At 46.1% G+C, this 18,996-nt stretch overlaps 1 protein-coding gene across 1 annotated transcript; it reads right to left on the bottom strand.

The window, feature by feature from the left end:
• Positions 1-368: 368 nt before the first annotated feature.
• On the bottom strand, positions 369-2,285 carry LOC140138217 (E3 ubiquitin-protein ligase TRIM71-like). The gene is made up of 2 exons (XM_072160132.1): positions 1,275-2,285; positions 369-1,187 (listed from the first exon to the last, which is right to left on the bottom strand). The coding sequence occupies exons 1-2, from the start codon at positions 2,283-2,285 to the stop codon at positions 369-371; spliced, it is 1,830 nt and encodes a 609-aa protein (XP_072016233.1).
• Positions 2,286-18,996: the final 16,711 nt, after the last annotated feature.

The raw sequence follows: 18,996 nt of genomic DNA, 5'->3' as shown, positions 1-18,996 counted from the left end.
TGGACCAAAAGTGCCATATCTTGATCATATTATCAAATTTGAGCGGCCTAATTTATGACGAAAACTTGCGAGAAGTGTTTGAGAATCACCTCATCTAGTTAAATATAGTTCAATAGCTACAAGACAAGGTCACAGCTGAAAAAAGGGGGGGGGGAATCTTATGATGTATCTGGGATCCATACGCCGGGATTTCTTTTTACATGTTTTATGGTTACAAATGTAGTCAGTTTTTGTCATGATATGGCTATGCTGTGGTCATCTGAGACAAACTTTTAAGCCCAATCAATTATATAGACGTATATCTTTGAGCTTCCAATAACAATAGCATATTTAATCCAATATGCCAGATCTCAATGCATTGGGTATAATCATTTGAAAGTAAATACTTTTGCTGGCCCATTGTACTGGGTTACCACCAGTTTATCATCCCCATCATCATAGGTATATGCAAGGCCATTTGCCCAGGTCACATCAGTTGTAACACATCCCAGGTATTCCCCATCTTCTGTAAAGCTATAGATTCCACCTTGGTTTTCTGAATCACGGCTAGCTATGTAGATGACACCATCATCACTACAACAGACACCCTCTGGATGCCATGACTTGGCATCCTTTGGTGCTTTGATGGTGTGTATATGCTTACCAGTCTGATCCAATACATACACACCTGCGTTGGATGTACCTGGACTGACAACAGTTCTTCCCATCGGTGTGACTGCAATGAAATCTGGGTCTATATCAACCTTGATTGTAGAGATATGTGTGCCACCTTGTTTGCATTTGCTGATGTATTTCTTGGTGTAATTTCCTACTAACAGGTGGCCATCATTATCTATAGCAAGACCAGTTAGTTCCGAGTCATCAGTATCAGATGATGTACCATCTGGAGACATGACAGGAAATTGCTTCAGGTATTGACCTTCAAGACTGTAAATCTTCACCATACCAGTCAAGTCAGTAACATAGAATTGGTTTGGACTAACAGCTACATCCCATGGATCAGATGTCTTACATCCCTGTAATCCCTGTTTAGTGTCAAGACTTAGTTTATATTGACCATCACTCCGATACACTTTCACTTTTGCTGCAAAGAAATCGGCAACTGCTATGTCTCCGTTTGAGGCAATAGCTACACCGAGACCCCACCTCAACTTTCCTTCACCATCTTTCCCAATTTCTTTCTGTAACTGTCATGTAGATGTTTCCTCCTTGATGTAACCCAATGGTTTCAACACTTGTCCCGATTGGTCAGATGAAAACTGAAGAAAACTGACATCATCTGAAGTAGAATTCACTTGTTCCTCTTTCAGCTTCCCGAGTATAGAAGTGAATTTTGTGTAGTTGGAAGTCACATCATGCATGGATCCTGCAGTCAGCACCTGATTGGTCATCGCCATTGCATTGTTTAATTTGGCTTGAAGATTGCTCAAATTTGTCTTGCTGCTGTCAATATTGGTGTTTCTTTCTGTAGCAATCTTTTGCAGTTTTTCAGAGTTTGCACGATAATTATCTTCTAGGAGCTTTAAGAAATCCTCCTTGGCCTTTTCTTTGGCGCTTAAAAGATCCTTGCTGGCTTTATCCATTGCCGATTCTAAATTAGTTTTCACTTTGTCATCTTGTTTTATTGCTGTATCAACTCTTTTAGCAACATCTCTGCAGCTTGCCAACAATCCTTTCATCTCTTTCTTGTGATCTTCAGCTGCAGGTTCCATTTCTATAAAATCATGCTCAGGTCGTGAGTGTTTGTACAAACCACAGGCCATGCATATCGGAATGCCGCATGTCTTGCAGAAAAACATCAGAATTTGATTTTTATGATTGTGACAACGTTGTTCTTTCCATACTTTGCTGATGTCTACTTCTCCTGATCTCAATTCGTCAATGGTATATACTTTATGATTACTGAGTGGATCTATAGTCTTGTGTAAGTCAGCACAGTCTTGACAAATAAATCCACAGCAGTCCACACATCTGGCAACATTGACCTTGTCTTTTTTACAGCATTTGCAAAGCATCTTGAACTCTCCTGTTCCACGAATGGCTTTTCTTTCTTTCAGCTGATTGATGAAGAAGTTATTTTGAAGTTCATCGACTCCTCCTTTTGGTAGAAGAGTATCTTCTTGGCATAAAGGACAGGTGATTTGGTCAGTTGGGTGTTTAACGTTTTTGAGGCACTTGAAACAAAATGTGTGCAAGCATGTAAGTGCCTTGGGCTGTTCCATTTCTGACCGGCATATACCACAATTGATAAGGCTATCGATATCTTCCTCATTGTCTACTGCCATCTTTGAGGAAGAAGAATTTTGTGCTACTTCAAGCAATGAAGTGAAAAAAAAAACACTAGGAGAATGGGAAATCCAATCCAATCTGAAAAAACTTTGGAAGACTTAGGTATATATACGATGTTAAGGGTAGTCCTGTTCCTTATACATGAATAAGAAATATTTCCAAGTGTGAATGTTCTGATGACTTATGAAATTGTAGCGTATGTTTATGTTGTTAGGTGTGATAATGTCACTTGACAATAAAAAGAACAAATTGGTCTCAGGTATTTGAGTAAAGAGAACAATGGATACAAACTGGATCCTATTAAAAAACCAAATAGGTTAGAAGTTGTGGGTATTAGCAGTTCTTGGCAAAGATATTTCGTACATAAAATAAAAGTAAGTAACAAGGAAGCTGACAAACTTGAATACCACTTACAGTAGTATATACTAAACAGTTAAAATGCTTCTAAACAGTTAAAATGCCTCTAAATATTCTTATAAAAGCCTCTTAAATATACAATTTAGCAGTACTAAAGAGTTATAAAACTTATAAAGGCTCCAAATATGCTTAAACAAAAGTCTTACGGAACTAAGCAAAAGGCTCTGTTTTTTGTAAAACTGATTTAATTGTAATCACCAACTAAAAGAATTATACCAATACTACAACTAAAGACTGAAATACCTTTTCGATAGAAACAAACTTGTGAATAAGCACACAAACTATGCTATATGTTTAGTTCCATAATATATAGAAAGTAATAGAGTTATTCAAATGACTACTCTCTCACAGTGTTCTTCATTCTTGAAAAATGCTAGGCTGATGCTGCAATGATTCTGTGTAACCATGGTAACCTTTTCTTCAGAGAAATCTGCTTTACAAGTGGCGACTTGATGAAAATACTCCTTTCTGAAAAGAAAAAAAATCAATCACGTTTAGATCATGCATTTAAAAAGTAGATGAGACAAAAATAATAGTGCGGCAGAATGGTGCAGCATACCAAATCTATCATGCATTTTGGGTGAAAAGCACACAAATTGTCACAGATGTAGCTCAAGTAACAAATTTGGTCTATAATTAGGGGCCAAATTAATTTCTTTCCAAGATGGCAGGAAAATGTCACCAAAGTTTATAGAGGGGCTAAATTCAAAGTATTCCTCTGAGCATAAGAATTTATGAAAAGTATAGTTTTACCTATCTGTGAGATATGAACTCCACATGGGTCAACATCACAAAAATATTCAGATTGGCTTTAAAGTGGTTTAAATTTTTCTTCATCTTGCCAAAACATTTCAAAATCAGAATAAAGTGTTATATCTTGGATGTTTATGGCAGGAGATTTTTTGTGGTGAATGGTCCAAAAAGATGCCAGAAGAGAATGACAAGAAAATAAAGCCACATAGGTTTAAGAAAACTAAAGTGACCATACAGGACCAAGCACATCCCCCCTAAAGATCCTAATAGAAAAAATAAAGCAAGAATTGCCCTGTGCATCTTCCTTTTTAGCCCGAAAAACACTGTTTTGGGCCACCATAGGGTAAAAAAAGTGGCCTATCAATTTGCAAAATTCACCCTCATTTAGGGCTAAATAGTCTGAAATTGAAGTTTTCGCGCTACATATCCTAGTAACATCAGATTAAAATATGTTTTTACCCCACCCCCTAAATTTTAATTCTCACCAAGTTCGCAGAACTTGTCCTTTGTGGTGTTACGATCTCAGATCAAGAAGTTGCGTAAGGCCAAAAACACCTTTTACCCAATTTGCTCAAGGATACACAATTACATGTATTTTGTCGTGCAGTTTTTGCTTGAAAATACATTTTTCCTGGATTGCTCAAATGAGCAGTTTTAATTGCATCAAGATATAGTTTGAAATTGTAGTTATAAAGCTAAGTAATTTACTTACATGTCCACGATTTCAATCCTATTTTCCAGCTAGTAAATGACAGTATAAAGGATTGTGTGATGCTTCGATTAGACACGGTTTACTCACATTTTCAAGGCGTCTCTTGATAATCACTAAGTAGGAGCTGAAATCAACAATAATATTAACAAGATGAGATTTGCTCTAATAAAGAACAAAAACAAAGTGTTCCAGGTTGTGCAGAAATGGACCAGGGTGTTCTGAGTGTTTCGAGGTATTTTTTGGTGTTCCGGGGCGTTCCGAAGTATTCTGGGTTGTTCTGAAGTGTTACGGGTTGTTCGGGCGTGTTTCAAAGTGTGCCGGGTTGTTATGTAGTATTGGGGTGTTCTATAGTGTCGGGGTGTTCCGAAATGTTCCAAGGTGTTCTAAAGAGTCTCAGAGTGTTCTGGGGTGTTTCATAATGTGTTCCGAAGTATTGCAGATGTTTTGAAGTGTTCCAAAATGTTGCAGAGTGTTCTTTGGATGAAGTGTTCTGGGTTGTTTCAAAGTGCTTCAGGGTATTCTGGAGTGTTCCGTAGTGCTGGGGTATTCAGAAACGTTCCAGGATGTTCAGAAGGGTCCGGAGGTGCTCCAAGATTCTGGGGTGTTTCCAAATGTTCTGAGGTATTCCAAAATGTTTCTGGGTGTTTTGGGGGAGTTCCAGGGTGTTCCGAAGTGTTTCAAACCGTTCTATGTAGTTCCAAAGTGTAACGAGGTGTTCTGAAGTGTCTGTGGCGTTTTGAAGAATTTCCATGGTGTTTTGCGGTGCTTGGGTGTTCCGAAGCGTCCCAAGATGTTCGGAGGTGTTTTGAAGTGTTTTTGGGTGTTGTAAAGTAATTTCAGGTATTCTGAAATGTTCCTGAGTGTTTCAGGGAGTTCCGGAAGGGGGGGGTCTGAAATATTTCAAAACATTCTGGGTGTTCTGGAGTGTTCCAAAAGCGTTACATGGTGTTACAAAGTGTTACAGGGTATTCCAAAGTCGTCTTGCGACGTGTTCTGGTGTTCCAAAGTGTAACGGGGTGTTCTGAAGTGTCTGTGGCGTTTTGAAGAATTTCCATGGTGTTTTGCAGTGTTTGGGTGTTCCCAGGTATTCTGAAATGTTCCTGAATGTTTCGGGGAGTTCCGGGGGTCTGAAGTATTTCAAAGCATTCTGGGGTGTTCTGGAGTGTTCCAAAAGGGTTAAATGGTGTTACAAAAGTGTTACGGGGTGTTCCAAAGTCTTACGGCGTGTTCTGGTGTTCCAAAGTGTTCTCGGGAGTTTCCAGATGTTGTGGGGTATTCCAAAGTGCTTCAAACCTTTCTGGGGTGTTCCAAAGTGCTCCAGGGTGTTTCGAAGTATTCTGGGTAGTTCTGGCGTGCTGTAGCGTGTTCCGTAGTGTTGGAGTGTTCAGAAGAGTTCCAGGATGTTTCAAAGTGTTCCATGGGTTTCCCGTTTTTCCAAAGTATTACAGTGTGTTCCTGGGCGTTCTGTGTTCTGTAGTGTTTTGGGTGTTCTTTATTATTCAGAAGTATTTCGAAATGTTCCTGGGTGTTTCGGGGAGCTGTAAGGTGTTCTGAGGTTTAAAGCGTTTTGGGGTGTATTAAAGTGTTTGAGGTTGTACTGAGGTGTTCAGGTGTCTTCTAGAGTATTAAAAAATGTTCCGATGTATTCCGCGAGGTATTCCGAAAAGTTTCGGTGAGCTCGAGGATGTTTCAGGATTATTGAAGTGTTTCAAAGCGTTTCGGGGTGTTCCAAGGCGTTCAGGAATGTTCTTAAGTATTCTAGGGTCTGTGTGTTCTGAGTTATACTGAAGCGTTCCGGGTGTTTAAAGTGAAGCGTGGAATTCCTGGTTGTTCCTAGGTGTTTCAGGGAGTAGGTCTAGGGTGTTCTAAAACGATTTTTCAATATGTTCCGGAATGTTTCAAAACGTTCTGGGGTGTTATGAAGTGTTCCCATGTGTTTCAAGGTGTTTTGGTGTTCCGAATTGGTCCATGGTGTTCTGAATTGTTCTGAAGTGTTTCGGGGTGTATCGACGTGTTCCAAAGCGTTCAAGAGTGTTCTGGATGCTCCAAAGTATTCCGGGGTCTTCTATTGTGTTTCGGATTGTTCAGAAGTGTTACTGGTTGTTGCAAACTGTTCCGGAGTATTCTGGTGTATTCCGAAGTGTTACTGGTTGTTCCGAGGTGTTTCAAAGTGCTCGACGGCATTTCAAAGTATACCAGGTTTTTCCAAAGTGTTTTGGGGTGTTCCGGGATGCTCTGGATGTTCCAAAGTGTTATAAAATGTCCCGGGGTATTCCACAGTGTTCCGTGGTATTCCAGAGTGTTCAATTGTATTCTTCAGTGTTCTGGGGCGTTCCAATGTGTTCTGAGTTATTCAGAAGTGTTCCAGATGTTCAAAGTATTGCGAGGTATTCCAAAATATTCCTGGGTGTTTCAGGGAGTTTCAAAGCCATCCGAGGTGTTCCAATGTGTCAGGGGTGTTCTGATGTGTTCTGGGGAGTTCCAACTTGTTTTCGGTTGTACTGCAGTGTTCCATAATATTGGGTGTTCGGAAACTTTCCGAAGTGTTAATGTGTTTGGAAGTGGTCTGGGGTGTTCTAAAGTGTTATGATGTGTTCTGAAGTGTTCGTGGGCATTTCGGAGTGTTATGAGTTGTACTGAAGAGTTCCAGAGTGTTTATGGGTGTTCTGAAGTGTTTCAAAGCGTTCCAGGGTTTTTCAAAGTATTCCAGTGTAATTTAAAATCTTCCATGGTATTCCGGAGTGTTTCAAAGTGTTCCGGGATGTTCTGAAGTGTTTCAGGGCGTTCTGGGATGGATTGAAGTGTTCCAAAGCATTCAGGAGTGTTCCATGGTGTTTCGGAATGTTCAGAAGTATTACAGGTTGTTGCAGCGTGTTTCGGAGTATTATGTGCTGTTTTCATGTGTTTCAGTGCGTTCTGTGGTGTTCCGAAGCGTTTCGAGATGTCCTGAGGTCTTTCAAAGTGCTCCGCGGCATTGCAAAGTATTCGAGGTTGTTCCAACGTGTTTTGGGGTGTTCTGATGTGTTCCATTACCGGGTGTTCCAGTGCGTTCCGAAGCGTTTCGGTCTCTCCTGAGGTGTTTCAAAATGCTTCACGGCATTGCAAAGTATTCGAGGTTGTTCCAAAGTGTTTTGGGGTGTTCTGAATTGTTCCATGTTGTTCCAAAGTGTTGCTAGATGTTCTCAGTGATCGAAAGTTTTCTTAAATGTACCGGGGTGTTCCAAAGTGTTCCATGGTTATCCAGAGTGTTCCAATGTTCTTAAGTGTTCTGGGCGTTCTGATGTGTTCTCTGCTATACTGAAGTGTTCCGGGGTGTTCAAAGTGTTGCGAGGTATTCCGAAATGTTCCTGGGTGCTACATGGAGTTCTAGAGTGTTAAGTGTTACAGGGTGTTATGAAGTATTTTTTGTGGGACATGAGAGCACCTCAGACCTATCGAATTGCATTCTGAATACGAAGCATGTCTTTCTGATATCAAATAATTTACATTTTTGAAAATCACAATATAATACAAATTTTATGACAAATTATACAAATTTGATATTTTTCACATTTTGAGAATATCAGGCCTCGAAGTAAATTATATAAATCTAATGATATATTCTTAAAGTATATGTAGCAGGGAGGAAAAAGCCGACTGTCAATTGAAAATTTGACCTTTCATATTGAAGATATGGATTTTTTCCCAAAAGACCTAATTTTTTTGGTGTTTTGGGAAAAAAAATCCATATCTTCAATACGAAAGGTCAAAATTTTCAATTGATCGTCGGCTTTTCATCCCACCTACATACACTTTAAGTATAAATCATCAGATTTATAAAGTTTACTTCAAGTACTGTTAAATATCAAAAATATCAATTTTAATGATTTGCCATAAAATGTGTATTAAATTGCGAATTTCAAAAATCAAAATTATTTGATATCAGAATGACATTCTTCGTATTCAGAATGCAATTCGATATGTCTGATGTGCTCTAATGTCCCAAAATAAATACTGTCCAAACGTTCATACCCCAGCCCTTAAAGCAATATTATAACATTTTCAAACAAAATAGATTAGCATTTCTTTGCCATAATATGTTAGCTTTTACTGTCAGATATATCCCTTTTATTTTTGAGCCGAACAACTACGGCAAAGCAAAGAAAATTGGAATTTACTACCAGCGCACATAAATCGCCAATACGTACCACTCCTTCGGTCATGTTGTGGTACGACCCTTTGTTGTGTATATCACCGTCCCGCACGCCGTGACGTACTGTGTGTTATGAACATCGTGTATGCGTTCGACTAATAATTCCATCGTAATAATAAAGCGCTGAATCAGCCTTTAATTCAAAATCACGGATTTTGACAAAACTACAGCACTTAGAGTCTTGATTTTTGCAGGGTATATTGGTTTAATAAAGTACAATTTAATCGTGTAAAAAAAGGAATTTTAAAAATTCAGTGAGGGCGTCTTCCTCAGCAAATGTTATAATATGGCTTTAAAGAATATAATGAAAATATTTTCCTACCCACTCATAATAAGCTCTGGGTCTATATTCATATAGGTCCTTTTCTATGAGGCGGGGTTAGGGTCAAAACTCGGAAGAGCATACGGTCGAAGCTCGTCCTCGGTACGTTCGGAATCAACAGCATACGGTCGTAGCTCATCCTCAGTAACTTCAGAATTAAGAACATACGGTCGTAGCTCGCCCTCGGTATATTCGGAATTAACAACATACGGTCGTAGCTCGCCCTCGGTAAGTTCGGAATCCCCTCTCAGAAGTGAGAGGGACATACACAAGCGCACGATACTTACCTCCCACGACCTGATCTATGCACAAAACGAAGTTTGGGACCACAAGAAACCCCTGTACCACAGAAAAGGTTTTGGCACCCCGGAAGAACGGGGATGACAACGCCCAGGTGTTGGTGTCGCCCAACACTAACGAGATATCGCCCTCACCAACACACGTTTCTTGCGACCCTCTACGTGTGAGAACGTATGACTTTCTTGAGGGGTGGAACGCATAAAACGCGGGAAGGGCTCAGGTCGTGGGAGGTAAGTATCGTGCGCTTGTGTATGTCCCTTTCACTTCTGAGAGGGAATACACTGCGCACCCTCTACTTACCTCCCACGACCTGATCTATGCACAGAATACCACTGAGAGCAAGGAGGTGGAAGAAAGTCGTGAGAGGTAAGGAGGGCACACAGTGCAAACTCCGCTCAACCACAACAAAAAACCACCCAACCCAAGACTCACCTAACGTCCTCGATCCGATCCCTGGCGGCCTGCAAGCAGTGCTGAAGTACCTACAGCTGAATGACTTGCGAGGACGTCCTTGAGGTAGGTCGACTGGAAGGTGGTGGGGCTCTTCCAGCCTGCTGCGTCGAGCACCTCCCTCAGGGACACCCCAGAGTGGAAAGCCCAAGATGCTGCTTGAGATCGAATGTCGTGACACCTGACCTGTGACTGTGACTGTGTCTGAGGACCCGTCATCCGTTCGTGATGTTTTTGGTGGGCGCAACGGATGACGGAGGCAACCCAGTGGCTGATAGTGCTCCTAGCGGCCGGCCTAAATGGCCTGGCCGATGTAATGAAAAGCTGCCTGATTTCCCCCCTGATCTTCTCGGTACGCTTTAAGTACGATCTAAGGGCCCTAACGGGACATGACGGTTTTCTCCGCCTGTCCTGCGACCAGGACCAGATCAGGGAGGAACACCGGGAAGGAGTAAATGACATGGTCTGGTTCTTGGCCAAGAAACCGGTCCTAGGCAGGATGGAGACACCCCGGTTGGTAAAGCGTAAATGGTGCTCGTCGATCGACAGAGCATGAATATCAGAACAACGCCGACCGCAGGCCACTGCCACTAAGAACACTGTCTTTAGTGTCAGGTCCTGCAGCGAGAGGTCCTCCATGGGCTCGAAGGATTCGGCTAGATATCGCAACACCAACGGGAGGTCCCACTCCGGAACCAGGGAACGGACCGGGGGCCACTCCGAGAACATGCCCTTAATGAGGGCGGAGAGGGCTGGACTAGAGGAGACAGTCATGCCTCCCCAAAGCCATGATGGACCGCTGCTATGGCCGTCCTGTACGCTTGGGCAGTCCGAGGCATACAGCCGCCGTGGAAAACTTCTGTAAGGAAGTCCGCGACTTCGCCTACAGGGGCAAAATGGGGGGCGATTTCTCGACCGGCACACCACCTGTAGAACCGGCGAAGTCGCGAATCGTAAGTCTGTCGAGTCGACTGTCGCCTTGCCTTTGCAGCGAGCGCGGCAGCCGACTCAGAAAGTCCCGCCGCCTGGTATGACTGGCGGAAATACGCCAAACAGTCAGATGGAGGTTGTTGATCACTCCCATCTGAACCTGCTGGCGTGACGGAACGGACAGAAGATTCCCACGGCGAGGAAGGCTGACTGGCTCCCCACTAGGAGGTCCAGGAGGCGGGGAACCACCACTGCTTGGGCCAGAGAGGAGCGACTAGAAGGAGAATACAGCCTGGAGAGCGGGCTACCTTCTCCAGCACCCGAGGGATCAGAGCAATGGGAGGGAAGGCGTAACCGAATACGCCCTCCCAGCTCTCCCGCATGGCGTCTCTGCCTATCGCCTGGGGGTCTTGGCCCCAGGAGAAGTAGGTCGGAAGTTGGTGGTTCCGATGAGACGCGAACAGGTCGACATGCGGGCGATCTAACCTCTGGAAGATGGAACGGCAGACTGCTGGATGAAGATGCCACTCTACTGACGCTCCCCTCTGGGCCAGGCGCGTGGATGACTGAAGCCCCCCTCGGGACAGTGAATCGGCCAGGGTGTTGTCTACCCCGGCCAGATGCTCCGCACGGAGGAAATATCCTCCGTAGACACCACAGGAGGAGGGACACCGTCTCCTTGCAAAGGCTGGGACTTCTGGTGCCCCCTCCCTGTTGATGTAGGACACAACTGTCATGCTGTCGCATCTGACCAGGATGAACAGGCCGTGAATCCGTAGACCCAACTGGCGGAGGGCGAGGAAAATGGCCCACAGCTCGAGGAGATTGATGTGTCTCCGAGCTTGAGTCCTCGACCAACGCCCGGAGAGCCTGACGCCCTGAAAGTGGGCTCCCCACCCTGACTTGGATGCATCCGTGGTAAGGACGTGGGAAGGGCGGGGTTTCGGGAATGGAACGCCTATCTGAACACTCGGCTGACCTATCCACCAGGAGAGGCAGGGGAGGAGATGCCGAGGACCGGAATCCTGAGGCTCAAAGGATGGCGCCACGCTCGATACCGTCCGAGGAAGTACAACTGTATCTTCCTCGTGCGTAGCCGGCAGCCTGGAACCAGATCTATGAGGCTGGCCATCAGCCCTAGAAGGCGAAGCCACGACCGAGCCTGGACCGATGCTGCCTGCCCGATCTGCAGAGCGCAGAGCCGAACGTCGGCGATCCTCGAGTCTATAGGAGAAACCCGGCCCCTGGCGAAGTCTATAGTCGCCCCTAGGAACTGAGGCGACTGAGATGGGGAGAGAAAAGACTTCTGGTGGTTTATGATAAACCCCAGGGACTCTACCAGCCTGCACACCCCCTGAACATCCTGGCGCAGACACTGCGGAGAGGGGGCTACCAACAACCAGTCGTCTAGGTAGACGAAGATCGTGATCCCCTTCCTCCGGAGAAACTCTGCCACCGACTTGACCAGTCGAGTGAAGGTCCGGGGGCCGTGGAGAGGCCAAACGGGAGGACCCGGAACTGAAAGGCGGTACCGTCGAACACGAAGCGAAGCCATTTCTGGTCTGACTCGCAGATTGGTACGTGGAGGTATGCATCTTTCAGATCTAGGGTGACTCCCCACCAGCCTGGCTGAAGGACAGATAACACCGCCCGCAGCGTCTCCATCCGGAAACGTGGGGCCTTGATGTAGGCATTCAGGGGCTTCAAGTTGAGGATTGGGCGCCACTCCCCGGATTTCTTTGTGGTAAGGAAGAACGTGGAGTAATGGCCTGTACGGAAGGCCCTGGGGAGAGGTGTGATGGCTCTCTTTGTTAGGAGAGCTTCGATCTCCCCCACCAAGGCCTCCCTCTGTAAGGGATCCAGCGGTGACGGGGTGACTCGAACCCCCGGAACCGAGGAGGACGGGAGGTGAACTCGATCTGGTAGCCTAGAGACACTGTCTCTAGGACCCATCGGTCTGCGGTCACCCCCCGCCAAGCCCTGGCAAATGCCAGGAGACGACCACCCACTGGGAGCGGGCGGTCGGGTCCCGGAAGGGCGTCAGAACCGGCGTCCCCGACCGCGTCCGCCATAGGCGGACGGGTCGTTACGACCGGCACCGTCACTCTTGCCTCGCCCTCCCTTGCGACTGCGATTGCGGTTGTGATTCCGCCTGCCGCCTCTTGCACCTCGCACGGGGCCAGATGGGGCATGGGTGGCTGGCGGAAATAACGGTTGCAAGAGGGAAGGATACTGCTGCTGCTGCTGCTGAAATTGCTGAGCAACCAGCTGCTGCTGCTGGGGCACCTGGATATAGGTCGGGTTGGCTGTCTGACCTTTGGACCGAAACCGCTTGGGCGCTGATGTGGCCGGTGCCTTTGGTTGGCTGGCCTCCTTAGCCGCCTTCCGTCTGGTACGTTCATCTTCGGTCAGCCTGGGAAAGGCCCCGCCGAATAGATCAGTACCAAACGGAGCAGACCTCAACTCTCTTTTGTCCGAGAAGTTGAGCGCCTGGGCGACCAAGGCTCGGCGCGCCAGGACAGACCGAGTTGAAATCCGAGCGAAATGCTCCGCTGAGAGATGATTGAGGTCAGCCAGCACATGTACCGCCCTCAGTGTCGCCTCAGGAGACAAGGACCTTTCCTTGTCCAGCAAGCTCCGTGCTAGATGAGCGCTGACGAGCTGTTGGACATTGGAAATGCGGAGCCCGTCTCTGGCGAGAGACTCCAGGGACCGTAGCTCCTCATCCCGGGCTTTATCCCAGGGAGGCACCTTGTGGGGCGCCTTTGGTCAACTCCTGAGGGGAGGGAGCTCTCCGGGCGACACTTGGTCCCCTTATCCCGCTCCATCTGGCGATAGGCCGCCTCCGGACAGAGGGGGGTTTCTAAGAACGCCACATCCTCTGTAACGTGGGGGAACGCCCGTGCCAGCCACGGGCGGCGGTCTACCTCACCCTTATCCTGTACGGCCGTGGTGAGTGCCTTGATGTCACGCGATAAGGGGATGAAGGGCATTGACTTGGGGGCTTAGCTGGCTTTGCCGCATATCCTAAGTCGGAAGCCAGTTGCGGAGGTGTCTCGAACTCCAGTCGCATCTTAGCGTCCGATAGGACGGCTGCGAAAAGGGAGCCGAGACCTTAGGAGTAAGGAGCCTCTCCGCAACTGGTCCTCCTCGGAGCCTTGAGTCGGTGCTGGGAATGAATAAGGGTCCCCCAGCCTCGACACTGATCATAACTCCACTGGTACCGTCCAGGTGGAGCCGGGTCGGCTGAGGAACCCCTCCCCACCGAGATCGCTCCTGATTGGGGCCACGCTCTGGACCGAGGCGGCCTGACCGCTCTGCGGTCGAATGTAAGGAGAAACCTTGAGTTTCTGCAGCGAACGTCGAGCCAGCTAAGCTCGGGGAAGGTGTGGAATCTGAGCCTGTGAGCCTGACGGAAGGAAGGACTGGGTCATACTCACTGGTGGAGGAAACGACGAGGGGCCTGGGACCAAACGCGAGAGAGAGTAGGATCGACCCTGTTGGTCGGCCACGGTGAACGTGTCTGGCCAAAGTGCTTGGCTCTGCAAGGGAATACCGACCGAAGAGGGTTGTTGGGAAGCTCCGAGGGAGACCGAGAAAGGCGCTGAATGACTGACGGGGTCGCGATGAACCCCAACGGGGATATCAGAGCCCTCTCTGTCAGCCCTGGGGAGGTCGAAAAATCCCGAAAAGACTCTACCTCCGTCTGACTCTGAGAGCCATCTGAAAGCTCATCATAGCTAGCCTCTATGCTAATCGCATCGGACTGCGGATCCGGACCTGTTGAAGGCAAACCTGGACCCACTGGTCGGGTTACCGCCGAGGGCACCTGACCGGGATCTTTGCCTAACAAACCAATGAGTTGGTTCATGCGGTCTAACGCCGACGGGTCCGAAAGTGATGAGATGAGCGTTGACAGTGCCTCAGCCTGAGATGCCGAGCATTGACTGCTCTGGGATCTCGGATGCTCAACCATCGAGGGAGCAGCTAGGGCAGAGGAGGGATCCCGAAACACGCTCTGGCCAGGGGCCGAGCGTAAGGGATCCGAGCGGTTGACCGGTGGACCATGGCTGCTGTCGGGGTCGCTCTACCGTCCTGGACGGACGGGAGGCCTTCCGACGGTCGAGCCGTGGAACCATTGAGGTCGACCGCACACGGGGAGGACGCCTGAGCAGCGCCTACGCCCGGGGCACTCAACCCGACCGCAACTGGTGCCGTCGAGGAGTGGCCGCTCGGGCGCGAGCCAGCCCATTGCTCAGAGGATGCCGGGGCCGCATACCCACCTACGGCACTCGACCCGGACGCCGTAGCGCTCAGGGAGCCGCCGTGAGGGTACGAGCCTCCTAGCATAAGGGCGGGCGGAGCCAAAAAGGCTTGGGGGCTGCCCGACCGAGGGACAGATAGAGAGATTGACTCTCTCATACCTGGTCTCCTGGAGCTAGAGGACCCAGGGGACGGAGGACAAACTCCCTGGCTGGCGGGGGCTAGGGACACTTTCTTCGCCGAGCCAGACGACTCCTGCGAAGAAGAACGGCGTTTGCGGTTCCTGTCCCTAAGCCCCTCCACCTTACGTTGGTGAGACTTCTGTAGTTTCACCTTATGGGCCAGGGACCTAGCCCAGGCCTCCTTGGACCAGTCACGGTCAATGGTGCACGGTTGGTCCGGTGAGCACGACCTACAAAGCAGGCATGCCTCATGCGCATCGTCTTTCCCAAGGAATGCCTTGCACGCAACACACTGCCGAGGTTTGCTTCTGGTCCCCAACGCCTTGGAGGGAGTACTCTCTTTAGACATTTTGATAACTACCTGTAATGGAGAAAGGGTAAGAAAACATGTAAACTCCCTCTCGTCTCCGAAGGGACTGGAGGGAGGGACCCCCGGCGTAAGAGGAGGGGGATAAGCAAGAGTGTCAACCTGTAAGGGGTCACAGACTCCCCCAAGGGGAGAACCCCCTCCTCTACCGCCAGAGAACCCAAAACATGAAAAGGCGCACGGGATCCAAAAAGTGAACACGAGATCCCCTACTACTGAGAGGTGCGCATGGGAACAGTTTTGACATAGGCCCCCGCACTATTAAGCGAAAAACCGCGAATTTTAAGCTTACCACATGTGCGAGGGAAAAATGAATCAAAACACCGACTACGAAAGCCAAAGTAGCCGGACAGAAGGGAGATCGCCAAGAAAAATCCCGGCGACCTCCCAGTGGAATTACCAGGGGGGAGCCGAGTGAAAACCTATGAATATTTTACTTGGGCGGTCTCACTTCGGCCACAGAGACTACGAGAAACTAGCAAGAAAAAAACATCACAAATGGAAAAAAAATCTTGCTAAAGTTACAGAAAATATCACCGAAGTGATTACTGATACTTGCGTAACCGTTACTCGGAAATAAGCCTCACGCTGCTACGATATTTCTCAACAGAAATTGGAGCTCTTCGTAAACACGTCCTTGTTGGTCGCAAGAAACGAATTGGTGAGGACGATATCTCGTTAGTGTTGGGCGACACCAACACCTGGGCGTTGTCATCCCCGTTCTTCCGGGGGTGCCAAAACCTTTTTCTGTGGTACAGGGGGTTTATTGTGGTCCCAAACTTCGTTTTGTGCATAGATCAGGTCGTGGGAGGTAAGTAGAGGGTGCGCAGTGTATTCAACAACATACGGTCGTAGCTCGCGGGTCGTCCAAGGTAAGTTCGGAATCAAGAGCATACGGTCGTAGCTCGTACGGTCTACGTCCGAGCGTACACAGTATGCTCTGATTGATATTGATTCTCTGATTGATTCACCGAATGATTCTCTGATTGATTCTCTGATTGATTCACTGAATGATAATATCAATTCCCCAATTATCCGAACAGAATTATCCGTAATTACCCGTCAGGAATTTTTATGAGGCGGGATTATCAAAACTCGAAGAGCATACGGTCGAAGCTCGTCCTCGGTAAGTTGAGAATCATTCAGAGAATCAATCAGAGCATACTGTGTACGCTCGGACGTAGACCGTACGAGCTACGACCGTATGCTCTTGATTCCGAACTTACCTTGGACGACCCGCGAGCTACGACCGTATGTTGTTGATTCCGAACTTACCGAGGGCGAGCTACGACCGTATGTTGTTAATTCCGAATTTACCGAGGGCGAGCTACGACCGTATGTTCTTAATTCTGACGTTACTGAGGATGAGCTACGACCGTATGCTGTTGATTCCGAACTTACCGAGGACGAGCTTCGACCGTATGCTGTTGATTCCGAACTTACCGAGGACGAGCTACGACCGTATGTTCTTAATTCTGACGTTACTGAGGATGAGCTACGACCGTATACTGTTGATTCCGAACTTACCGAGGACGAGCTTCGACCGTATGCTGTTGATTCCGAACTTACCGAGGACGAGCTTCGACCGTATGCTCTTCGAGTTTTGACCCTAATCCCGCCTCATACTTTTCATATCTCAAAATGCCGAGAAGGTATGTACCCCCGAGTGGTGTCAAATGAAAGAGAACAAAGTAAAGAATATTATAAAAATAATTTCCCCACAGAGGTCACACTCCTCATAAGACCTAGGAATGTATAAAATCAACCATAATTGCAATATAATTAAATCTGCCAAAATATACCGGGATGTTGACCACTTGTTTCAAAATGAAGAAAATAATTAATAATTAATAACTAATAATTAAGTTACCTCATGCCTTTTTTAAAATCTTAAATAGTAAATAGTCCTTACCTTAAAAATAGCTGCGAACTTGAAAATTCTTTCAGGATATTGAATTGTCGTACTACGAATGAAGCAATTTCGTAGTACTAACTGTACGGGTTTCCCAACTTACATACGCCCCTTGCCTCAAAAGTATTATTAGTTAATTACAGTAGTATAAAGAAACACTGCCATATTTGATGCATCATGTGTCATGTAAACCTCGTAATGTACATTGGGATTTAAAAAAAGATATGTACTTAAAAACCCAATGAGGTTTCCCTTATCAATCAGAGAGTACAAATAATAATATCATATTGAATAAACAGTAATGTCAACGTTAAAGGCGGATCCAGAAAGTGAAACTACCGAGGGTGGAGACAATTAATTAGGATAACGATGTACTTTGGCCTTTTCTGGGTGCGCATGAGGTGGTTCCTCTCTCGGAGTTAGCAAAATTTTGCAAAGAAAAAAGATATGTACTTAAAAACCCAATGAGGTTTCCCTTATCAATCAGAGAGTACAAATAATAATATCATATTGAATAAACAGTAATATCAACGTTAAAGGCGGATCCAGAAAGTGAAACTACCGAGGGTGGAGACAATTAATTAGGATAACGATGTACTTTGGCCTTTTCTGGGTGCGCATGAGGTGGTTCCTCTCTCGGAGTTAGCAAAATGTTGCAAAGAATTGGGTCAAAACCACTCATTTGCGGGTATCAGATCACGTTTTTTACCTTTTTGTAAACTTTTTTTTTATCTCCACATATTACAAAGCCTAAATGCGTCACGACCTGAATTTGACGGAAAAGCGTAATCGGTTCCCCATTGTATTCTGGGATATCAAGGTGCAATGTCAGATGTGTCTCTTTGTATATTGTTCGCATTTGGATAATGTTTTCGACACTTAAGGGATCTAAAATGAGCGTTTATTGCGTTTCGACAGTATTTTTTGTGGGACATGAGAGCACCTCAGACCTATCGAATTGCATTCTGAATACGAAGCATGTCTTTCTGATATCAAATAATTTTCATTTTTTGAAAATCACAATATAATACAAATTTTATGACAAATTATAAAAATTTGATATTTTTCAAATTTTGATATAATACAGTCCTCGAAGTAAATTATATAAATCTAATGACATATTCTTAAAGTGTATGTAGCAAGGAGGAAAAGCCGACGGTCAATTGAAAATTTTGACCTTTCATATTGAAGATATGGATTTTTTTCCCAAAAAGACCTAATTTATTTTGGTGTTTTGGGAAAAAAATCCATATCTTCAATACGAAAGGTCAAAATTTTCAATTGATCGTCGGCTTTTCATCCCACCTACATACACTTTAAGTATAAATCATCAGATTTATAAAGTTTACTTCAAGTACTGTTAAATATCAAAAATATCAATTTTAATGATTTGCCATAAAATGTGTATTAAATTGCGAATTTCAAAAATCAAAATTATTTGATATCAGAATGACATTCTTCGTATTCAGAATGCAATTCGATATGTCTGATGTGCTCTAATGTCCCACAATAAATACTGTCCAAACGTTCATACCCCAGCCCTTAAAGTAGTCAACTGTAGGCAAAATATTTAATTCTTGATCATGAGAGGATGTACCTTCTGCATACTGTTGCGTCAGCGTACTTTTCGTGGAACAACACGATCACGATACCAAAGACAGTGATGTGATTGGTCGATTCTCAAAAGATGTGCTTGTGCCGTAATCGTGTATCTGTGCGTAGTGCGCTCTACGCAAATATCTGTGTGTGCCCAAGTTGGCTCTCATGATCGAGGATTAGATATTTTGCCTATAGCACCTCGATATACTGTTACGGAATCAAAATATGACGTCATATGCAACCTTTGAACGCTTAAGGGCTGGGGTATGAACGTTTGGACAGTATTTATTTTGGGACATTAGAGCACA

The sequence above is a fragment of the Amphiura filiformis genome, chromosome 17 (genome assembly GCF_039555335.1).
Source record: "Amphiura filiformis chromosome 17, Afil_fr2py, whole genome shotgun sequence".
NCBI lineage: Eukaryota > Metazoa > Echinodermata > Ophiuroidea > Amphilepidida > Amphiuridae > Amphiura > Amphiura filiformis.
Note: the sequence above shows the minus strand (reverse complement) of the source record. Positions and strands in the feature narration are given on the sequence as shown.

Excerpts from the sequence above, each read along its gene's own strand:
- LOC140138217 (XM_072160132.1), bottom strand. The coding sequence starts at position 2,285 with ATGGCAGTAGACAATGAGGAAGATATCGATAGCCTTATCAATTGTGGT. Across the intron at positions 1,188-1,274 it reads TGAATTCTACTTCAGATGAT|TTACAGAAAGAAATTGGGAA; the intron begins GTCAGTTTTCTT and ends TCTACATGACAG.